At 33.4% G+C, this 9,838-nt stretch overlaps 1 protein-coding gene across 1 annotated transcript; it reads left to right on the forward strand.

The window, feature by feature from the left end:
* The first annotated feature begins 1,319 nt into the window (after positions 1 to 1,319).
* Positions 1,320 to 7,438, forward strand: LOC127075259 (uncharacterized). Its single transcript, XM_051016746.1, has 9 exons — positions 1,320 to 1,493; positions 1,579 to 1,701; positions 2,940 to 3,137; positions 3,544 to 3,622; positions 4,032 to 4,177; positions 4,737 to 4,850; positions 5,219 to 5,350; positions 6,954 to 7,067; positions 7,170 to 7,438. Exons 1-9 carry the CDS (start codon positions 1,440 to 1,442, stop codon positions 7,218 to 7,220), a joined length of 1,011 nt encoding a protein of 336 aa, XP_050872703.1. The 5' UTR covers positions 1,320 to 1,439; the 3' UTR covers positions 7,221 to 7,438.
* The last annotated feature ends 2,400 nt before the right edge of the window (positions 7,439 to 9,838 follow it).

Consider the following 9,838-nt stretch of genomic DNA (forward strand, 5'->3'; position numbering starts at 1 on the left):
TTTCAATCCTCATTTTGAGAATCTTTTATTCCAAATCTTGCTTCCAACTTTAAAATCAATCGAAGAAGTTACCCTTTGATTTTGACACAGAATGTTTAAAACCGTAAATGCATACAAATATGTTTTGGGAGATTTTCGAGTTTGATCCCTTAAGTATTAATATAATCTTTTATTTGTTTACCGAATTTCATAGTAAACACCATGTCATAGCGGCATGTCCAAAGGCTCGACATGACCTTTCCAACTTACTATCTGCCGTTTACAAAGTCATAAAAACCTATGCAATATTTATAATATTAGCTTTCCAGTGGTAGCAAAAGAGGATTATTGGTCTGCATATCAAGGGGAGATAGTCTGGCACAATGAAAAAATGCGAAGAAAGAAAAAGGATCGCCCTAACAACACGCGTATTCGAACCAAAATGGATACGGCAAACAAATTGGTGAAATTATGTAGTTCATGTCATCAGCCCAGACATAATCGTACAAACTGTCCCAATGTTGGACCAAGCATAACAACATAATTTTATATGTATCCATTTTACTTGATATTGAAAATAATGTTCATTTCATAAATAACATAACATTCAGTTACAACAATTTAAACAACTAAACAATAATTTAAACAACAATAAACAACGAGACAAACAAATGCAAAGACTAAACAACATAACTAAGCGATTACAATCATCAAGACAATTTCCTCATAACTATGCATCATGATGCGAACATCTCTGTCAGTTTTAACATTGTCTCAGAAACGACTTTCTCCATTGTCGTTGTACACCGTAACTAGCATTTAAATTATTAGGATCTTTTCATCCTCTACAATGTCTGCATCTAACCAACAAATCAAACTTCTATTAAGATGCTCGAACGTCTCTGTGTTCAAGAGTCAGATCTTCATCAGAGACTTTACTGTCGAATAAATTAAATCGATATTTCTCTTGTGAATATAAGAACACATATATGAAAATATTTTGAAAAAAAAATTAAAAGAGATAGTTAAAAGATGTGTGAACAATGATGAAAATGCGATGCTATATTTATAAAATTCCTAAACAAAACAATAACCAATACATATCACACATACTCCTATAGGATGCATGTATGCGCATGTGCCACATATAGTAGCATTACATACATGCATACGCCACCTTAAGTGGCTATTTCTCTTAATTGCCAATATTTATTTGTTTGAAAAAGTTTGATAAATAATTTAAAATATTAATTATTTTAAAATTAAATTTAAAAATATTAATTTTTTTAATTAATCATATTTTTTCACACCTATAAAGTATTATCTTTTCATCGGTTTTCATCCATCTTATTAGCAACAAGAAAAACCGTGACACATAAACCCAAACAAAGTCTTTTCCAAACTAGTTGCGGCGACAGTCGAAACAAAGCCGACGAAAAAAGCAGTGAAGGAAGTGAACCATGGCGACGGAACTCGAAGAACTCGTGAGCTTCCTATCTTCTCCATCTCCACAGGTAAACTTCTCTTCAATTTTTCACACTGAAGTTCACAATCACACCCTTTACACATATCTTATTGTCGTTTCGTTTCCCGTTACAGATTACAAAAGCCGCCGTTGACATAGTTCGCGGATTAACCGGCTCCGATGAAGGCTTACATTCCTTATCCAATCAAGCAAATACCTTGATTCCCTCACTGTCCCGTCTCTTAACGGCACCGAAGGTAATCATATATCACTGCCGTTAGGGTTTATACTTTACTAGCGTGTACACATGTTTATATGCTTTTTTTTCCGATAAATTGAAGAATTTTTTATCCATTGAAGCTTTATTGGGTACCAGTAGCCTCTGCAGCTATAAAGCACAAACTGCTACACTGACACTGATACACAAACACTCTAAGACGGATTATGTCAAAACATAGTGTTGGACTTTCCGCCTTAATTGTGGTCCACCCCTAGTCGCCTTATTTGTGGCATTCCTCACCTTATAAACCGATTTTGTAGGGATGAGTTAAGCCTAACCCAAATTCTGAGACATAGGACATTGAAACCACTTACACCACTACATATAGTATGATATTATTTAAGATTCATTTATCCGTCTCTTATTAAGTGTGTGTTTGGATTGACAGCGTATAAAATTGATTTTGACATAATTGAGTTTGCTAGAATTGAGATTAGCAAAGTGAGTTGAACAACAAATTTCAGTGTAAAAATTAGTTTAAACTCAGAAGCTACAAATTCTAGCTTCAATTAGAATCAATTCTGAAGGCAGAATCAATTCTAATTTAGAAAAATCAAACACCTCAAAATTACTTCAGAATCACTTCTACTTTTGGCTCTTCCAAAAGCCAAACTAAACATGCTATAAAAGAATTAAAAAAATTATAATCAAAATTGATGTCTTTAATTCTGCATTGATAACATTGTTGTAATACATGTTTAACCCTTTTGGATGTGTAAGAGATTTGTCTAAAAAAATGTATAAGGTGTGTTGAAGTAAACAAAGAACAATTTTTTTGAAACACTTGTCTGGATTGTCCAATACATGTTGTGTGAGTGTCATTCGGGTGTCGGACACCAATTCAAAGAGTGTCGAACACAAAGAATTTTTTTTTTTGGGGCGACAGTTGTTTGACTTTCCCGACACTTGTAAGACTTTTCTAACACGTGTCGTACAAGTGTCATACTAGCGTCGGACACCGCAATACACCTACTCTTAGTGGTGTGTGCTCCATTGCTTGGCAGACAAATTTTAAAAAATGACTTGATACTAAAGTAAGAACAGTACTATGAGCAAGGTGTCTAAGAAGGATAAGGTTTTAAATGAAATGGTTTAAATAAAGGGAAAGATTAGAAGAAGAAAATGCTACACATAAATATGGTATCACTTTTTTTTATATAGGTATAGATTATTTATTGTTTTGGAGTTGATGATGATGGGGGTGTGTGGTTTCAGGAGGTTTCTGAGGCTGCTGCTGAAGCTCTTGTGAATCTTTCGCAAAATTCAAATCTTGCGGTGGAAATGGTTCAAATGAGAATGGTTGAAACGGCGATGGATGTTTTGTATAAGCCGGAGTGTTATGTTACTCGTTTGCTTGTTATGCTTTTGGTTAATCTCACTCAACTTGATGCTGGTACCGATTCCTTGCTTCAGGTGTGCTTTTGTTTATTTATTCTGGAAGTAATTTGGACCGTTCCTCAATTCAATTAGGAAAAACAAAAAAGAATAATATTTTGGAAGTTAGCAAAACAATGGTTGATGTTGTGATAATTATATGAAGTGAATAATCTCAATATTGAATGGACAAATTCATGGTTTGTATTTCAATACATACATGATTTGTTTATCAACAATTGACATTACTTGCTTTATCCTCTGCAATGAATTGCTCATTTTAGATGAGCTAAATATAAAAAGAAGGTATAGTAATAAGTTAATAAAACTATTGAAATTCACAAAGTTAAAGAATGTTGACGGCGTGACGTTGTTTGTTGTGTTGGAAAAAAGTTTAGTTTTTCTCTTGCTCGCTATCAATTCACCATTTTCTTCTGATTATCAGACTGATGATGAGAAGGTGCGTGGATTATATGTTATGAAGCTTGTGAGATCATTTTGTAGAACCTCCCACGAGAATAATGGTATGTCCTTCTGACCTTATATAACTAATTGTTTTGTTTGCATCGATAAAGTTATACATATTGATTTTTTATTTTATTTTAATATTGAGCTGTTTCCTTATTTCTTAAAAACTTCACGGGTTCATAGACTCCTGTCTGTTGATTGTAGACTTTGAATTCTTTTGGCGTGTTATTGAATTATGAATAGTTTACTCTATGCCGAGCATCTGAGGCTCCTGTTACTAGAGGATTAACATTCAAATTTGTCTAAAATACAAAAAGAATGGTTGCAGTGAAACATATAACTTGTGTTCTAACAGTTTGTGAATAGTATTACTGGAAAAGATGTCATTTTAATTTTGTACTGTTGACATTGTTGATAATTGTCCCCTAATTGTCATGCTGATACAGCGAATTGTTTTTTTACCAGATGATTCTTTTGAACATGTTGGCTCCATACTTGTTAACATCACAAAACAGCGGGCAGGGAGGGAGCTTCTACTCGACCCAAAACGAGGTCTCTTGAAGCAGATAATTAGACAGTTTGATTCAAACAGTTCATTAAGAAAGAAAGGGGTATGTGCAAAATAACTGCGAAGTAAATGCTTTCAGTTTCCTAGGCTTGGAAAATGTTTGATTAGTTTATTTTTAATTCTGTTGTGGGTTTTTAGAAGTGTGCTATATTTAATTGATCTGATTTTTCAACTAGTTTTGAAAGAAGTGGTACACTGATGATTTATTGCGTTTACAAATTTCCTTGCTGATGGTCTAGTGCTTGGCTAAGTCAAACATTATGGCCTCTAAAAGGATTATTTAAACTGATTCTATAAATTTATAATGTGCAACTAATACATGGTCTTGAGTTTTGAGTCTTGTTTGGTTCCTGATGAATCTTAACTTAATGGATTTGTCTGAGTTATGGCTTTATGGCTTTATGTTAATTACCAGTTTCCTCATAAAATAACATTGATTTTTGTGTTGTTATTCCTTTATTGCTTATTATTACCAAGGGCCAAGGTTACATTTGTTCCTTTTCGATGAATGCTAAAAATTGTATGGGCTAAGCTTACTAAGGACTAAGTTCTAAAAGCTTGGATCTTTCCTTTCCTAAAAATTGTTATGGTAATGCAATCAGGTCTCAGGAACTATTCGCAACTGTTGTTTTGAAGCCGAGAATCAGCTACAAAATTTGCTTTTGGTATCAGAGTTTCTATGGCCTGCATTACTTCTTCCAGTAGCTGGAAACAAGGTAACTTGCTCTACTTTTTCTGACCTCAACATTAATCTTCTGCATATTGAGGAATAAATTTTATTCAACCCAACCCAAAAGATATTTAAGTGCTCAAGATGATAATTAACTTGAACCACTTTCCACTTAATTATGGCTGTTGTTTGCTTCATGTCTATCTGTACATTGTCTCCTATGTCCATTTGGATTTGTCTTGTTTTTTAAAAGGTTAAGTGTTATTTATGTCATTGGCCTCAGAACTTAGAGCCACTTGATCTTGTGGCATACTTTCAGAATGTAATCTTGAGGGGGCTGAAGTTTATTTCCCGTTTCATCTCTCATGTCACATGTCACATGTCACTTGCATTGATGGATAACTTTTTATGCAGATCTACAGTGAGGAGGACAGAAAGAAAATGCCACTTGAACTTGGGAGTGTACTTTCGATCGAACGTGAACCAGTTAATGATCCGGAAATCCGCACTCAAGTATTGGAAGCCATATACTTGATCTTATTGCAGGTAAGTTAAAAAATGTTGCACCTTTTTTCATCTCAAATTGTTCTTGTCTTCTTCACTGCACATGAGCTTTGAAGACAACATGTTTTCCCCTAATCTGTGACCCGAGGCATCATACACTGAAACAATAGTCCTTCAGTATCTTAATACAATATTTACATTTTTGTCCTTTGGCATATTAGCTGGAAGATCTGGTAGTGTATGTACTTAACATTCTATAACCCCTACTTCATGGGTTGTTTGGTTGTTGGTATAGTTGCCAGCCATACTCTGAGTTAAATCAGAATTGCACTAATTTATAACTCCAATTATCAAAATTTAGTTAACTTGCGGGCAGAAGCATTTGTCTAAACTTGAGTAGACTCATTCACGTAGATTTGTGCAGACTTGCCTAGAATTAGATATCGAGGACTATTAAATGAGTCTACAGCAGAATGGTTATTTTCCCCCTCATGTCTAAATAAAATGACAGTGGTTCAATGTTTATTAAAAAACCCAAAATGCATCAAGGCTCCAAAGTGCTCAAAGCATAAGCCTCAGCTGTGGCACCCGACTCTACAAGTGCATTTAACATCCCAACGTGAACCCATACGCAAAGGGTGAACTATGGTGCCCATATCTCCAAGCATTAAACAAAGTCACAAACCAAAAAACAAGAACAAACCTATTATTGCAAGTTTGCAATTAACCCAACAGTCAGATGAACTCAAAACTTGCTCGACCGAGCTGAATATGCTCCAATGAGGTGAACAAGCCCAGATCTGATGAACTCAAAACTAGCCCTACACACTGAATCCAGCTCCAATGCGGGGAAACTAGTTACACCGTCCTTCACTTTTCAGTAATTTTGTGCTTTATGGTTTGTCATTTTGTCTATCGATTTTGGACTGGTGTGTTATTTTTGTGCGCCGGGTTCTGAACCTATCTTGTAATTTGTGAATTTGCCTTGGCAGTTTTGAATTATGAATTGGGATGCCATGTTCATGACTCGAGTATTTTGATTAGGTCTCTTGTCTGGAGCATCATAGTTTATCAGTTGTTTACAGAATATTTAAGGTCATTTTAGGAGGGGAGTTTTAGAGGGCCAGGTCTATACTTTAAGGTATATTTAAGATTTTAAAAAATTGAAAGAATAGAATACCATAATAATATGCTCGTATAATAGTTCAATCACATTTCCTCCATTTTTAAAAAACAAAAAATAGTCCTCCCCTCCCCTCCAAAATGCCCTCCCAAGCAGACCCTTAAAATTTGTCTTTTTGCTTTATTTCTAAGTTTTTTCAAGATAACTTTATTACTAAGTTAGAATGTTGTATATTTACTATGCACATAGTAAATTATATTTATATAATTGGATGGATACTGTAAATACTATATTTGTATTACATAAACTGTGACAACTTTACAAGTCTATGGAGACCATGTCACTGTGTGTACGTAGACTCTCTTGTTTGACAACTTTACAAATCTATGGAGACTTCACGTGTGTACATAGACTCTCTTGTTTGACAACCTTGGGTGTGGGAAGTGGTTACCTTCTTTACTTTTGCAATGGAAATTTAAAACTCAGTCTTGCTTGATTAATTGGTTGCACATGTTTTTACAGGAGGCGGGTCGAAGAGCCTTTTGGTCTGTAAATGGGCCTAGAATAGTACAAGTTGGATACGAAGATGAGGAAGATCCAAAAGTGATGGGAGCATTTGAGCAACTAGGATCCTTGGTAAACAAAAATATTCTTGAACATCCTCCCTAATCTTCATCTTTCTCTTGTCATAATATCATGTTAATCACCTGCATGTTACTGACAATTTTTTTGATCCAGTTGGTTAACGGCAGCGGTATTGAGGAATCATCCACGGAGACGACACAGTAGTTAGTTTATTTTTGTTCTATGTTCTCGACACATATCTCTCTATAAGAGAAACTCTAGTAGTTGTGAAGGTCATTCCAAGTCCAGTTTTCCATTTTGAATTTGGAATAACCATTTTCTTATGTTGTAAATTATATGACTTAGAATAGTTTGTCAAAATTGTTATAAAGACCAGAGTAACAAATGCTCTTGATGTTGCTAAAGTTCAGTTTACCCTTTCAGTTTCTGTATTTGGATTCTCCATTGTAGTGCAAGTGTGAAGTTGATAAGGAAATTTATCATGATTGCTTGAAGAATTAAAAGCACGTTTTTATTGTATCAATGTTGAAATCACAGAATTGAGTCCTAAGAAATTAAAATCGAAGATATACCGATACATGAATTATAGAAGCAAGTGTATGTATGATTTTAGAAAATTTACATAAATTTGTTATATATAAATGTTGTCACACGACAATTTTGGTGTGATAAAAGTATTAAATGAATTTTTGTATACATGATTTTTTGTTTTAACATGTGTACACATGAATTTTTCTTGAAACCGTGCTTGTCAAAGTTATTACGTTGCACAAAACCATAACTGCAACATTTTTGATGACGGAGTGTAATAGACATGAAAAATTGTTTTAAATACTATAAACCTCACATTTAGGGTTCTTGATATTTTATATATTTGAGGTCTCAAATGGTCACACACTTGTATTTTTATAATTTAAAATTACAGTTTTTATAATACAAAATATATCTAAACCATTATATCAATTTATCACTCTAGAATCTAAATAGAACCTCGAGGAATAAATTTATTGAGCATATCATCTCTCAAATCCTTTTGTAATTTCTTTTGAATCATTTTAGGACATTGATTAATGCACTCTAAGAATTACTTTTTCACTTTAATAAAATCAAAACTATCTATAGGATTTAAAAATGCATCTCTGTATATCTTACGAAAGTGTATTTTTGGATTCTAAATAGATGCTGAAACAAATCCAGAATCGAAACAGATATAAAAACAGAGATAAATTAACATCGATAATTATTATGATATAGATAAAAAATTAAACATTACATAGATAATCGTTAACATAAATCGAACAATACATTTCATCATTAAGTAGGACGTTTCACCATCTTCAAAATATCTTCGATGGATCACGCAATTTTCACATCCATCTCGATCAAACCTTTTGTTTTGTAACAGTGAAATATACTCCACATAACCCTTAAATCATTATCCTTCTTCAACTCTAACTTGCTGAACTAAATGTTTTCTTCGTTATCAATCGAGGGTGAACGGTTCTCGAGTTTGATAATTTTTCGATTGTTTGAGCATTCAAAGAGATTCTCTAGTATGGATTTCAGATCTACAAGAAGGTGTGCTCAGTGACATTAAATTCAAGCGAGACATTTACGCCGTTGAAGTAGACAAGTGCGACACACCAATAAATGCTCAAACTGTGTAATATGATTTTGTTAAAACTAGATTTAGGCCAATATGGACCTTAGAAATTCGACCCTGTCACATAAAATATGCTGGAGATGTACTTTTGAATACACTCTATTTCATTGTGTGAAAATTTTGAAATTAAGGTGAATCCGAAAATGCATTTCCAAAAAAAACCCTACTCACATCTTTTTATACATTTGGGGTGAATTAAAAAATGCATTTCTGGATTCACCCGACACTATTCACACATAACAAATTTCAGAAACAGAGCATGTTTTATAATAGAAAATAGAGAAATATTTTGGAAAATGAATATATTTGACATCATTAATATTAAGATAATATTACATACAAAGCATGTCTAAACACATAAATACATTGTTGAATAAAAACTATTACGAATAAAAGTACGTGTCATTGTCTAAATCTATATGTATGGTTGGTTGCACCTATGACTTTTGTTTATTTGTTTCTCTTTCAATATCACTCAACTTGGTGAATTCTTGCATTCTATCCAAAAAATGATTCGACCAAATTTTAGCTTCCTTTATTGAATGAACTGTCCACTCCGTGACACCCTAAACCCCAATAAATTTTTTCTTTATAATGTATCATACACTGCAGAATAAATAATTATAAAATCAAAAGGGCATCACATTAAAATAAATAACATAAAACTTCCTCATAAATGAGCACTTTGATCAAAACACAACAACGAACATATTCCAAGATAGGAAACCCAACCCCGATGTCATAATATCATATCCTTATTATCAATTAAACCAATTAGCTGACTTAATAGTTCAACAAAACATAAGCATAAAGGAAAAGTAATGAAATGGTCTTTTACACCATCTTCCATAAGGCATTGCAAACGTCTATCCTCAATTTCGACCTGAGAATACTCTGCATATAGTTTCACATTGGAAAACAAAAACAGAGGGGTGAGAATGCGTTCTATAAAATACCTGGTATAATAACAACAAGGGTAACATAATCACAATACACGACATTTACACAATCCTTACAATATTATATAGAATCATACAACATATACATGAATGCTTATGAAATGCACTACTCCTCTACTCTAATGCACGTGGTACCATCACTAAACTCAGAGCTTATTTTCTCGAGTCCTAATAGTTTAGGAGGATAAATGAGCTACGTC

This window comes from Lathyrus oleraceus, chromosome 4 (genome assembly GCF_024323335.1).
Source record: "Lathyrus oleraceus cultivar Zhongwan6 chromosome 4, CAAS_Psat_ZW6_1.0, whole genome shotgun sequence".
In the NCBI taxonomy this organism is placed as follows: Eukaryota; Viridiplantae; Streptophyta; class Magnoliopsida; order Fabales; family Fabaceae; genus Lathyrus; species Lathyrus oleraceus.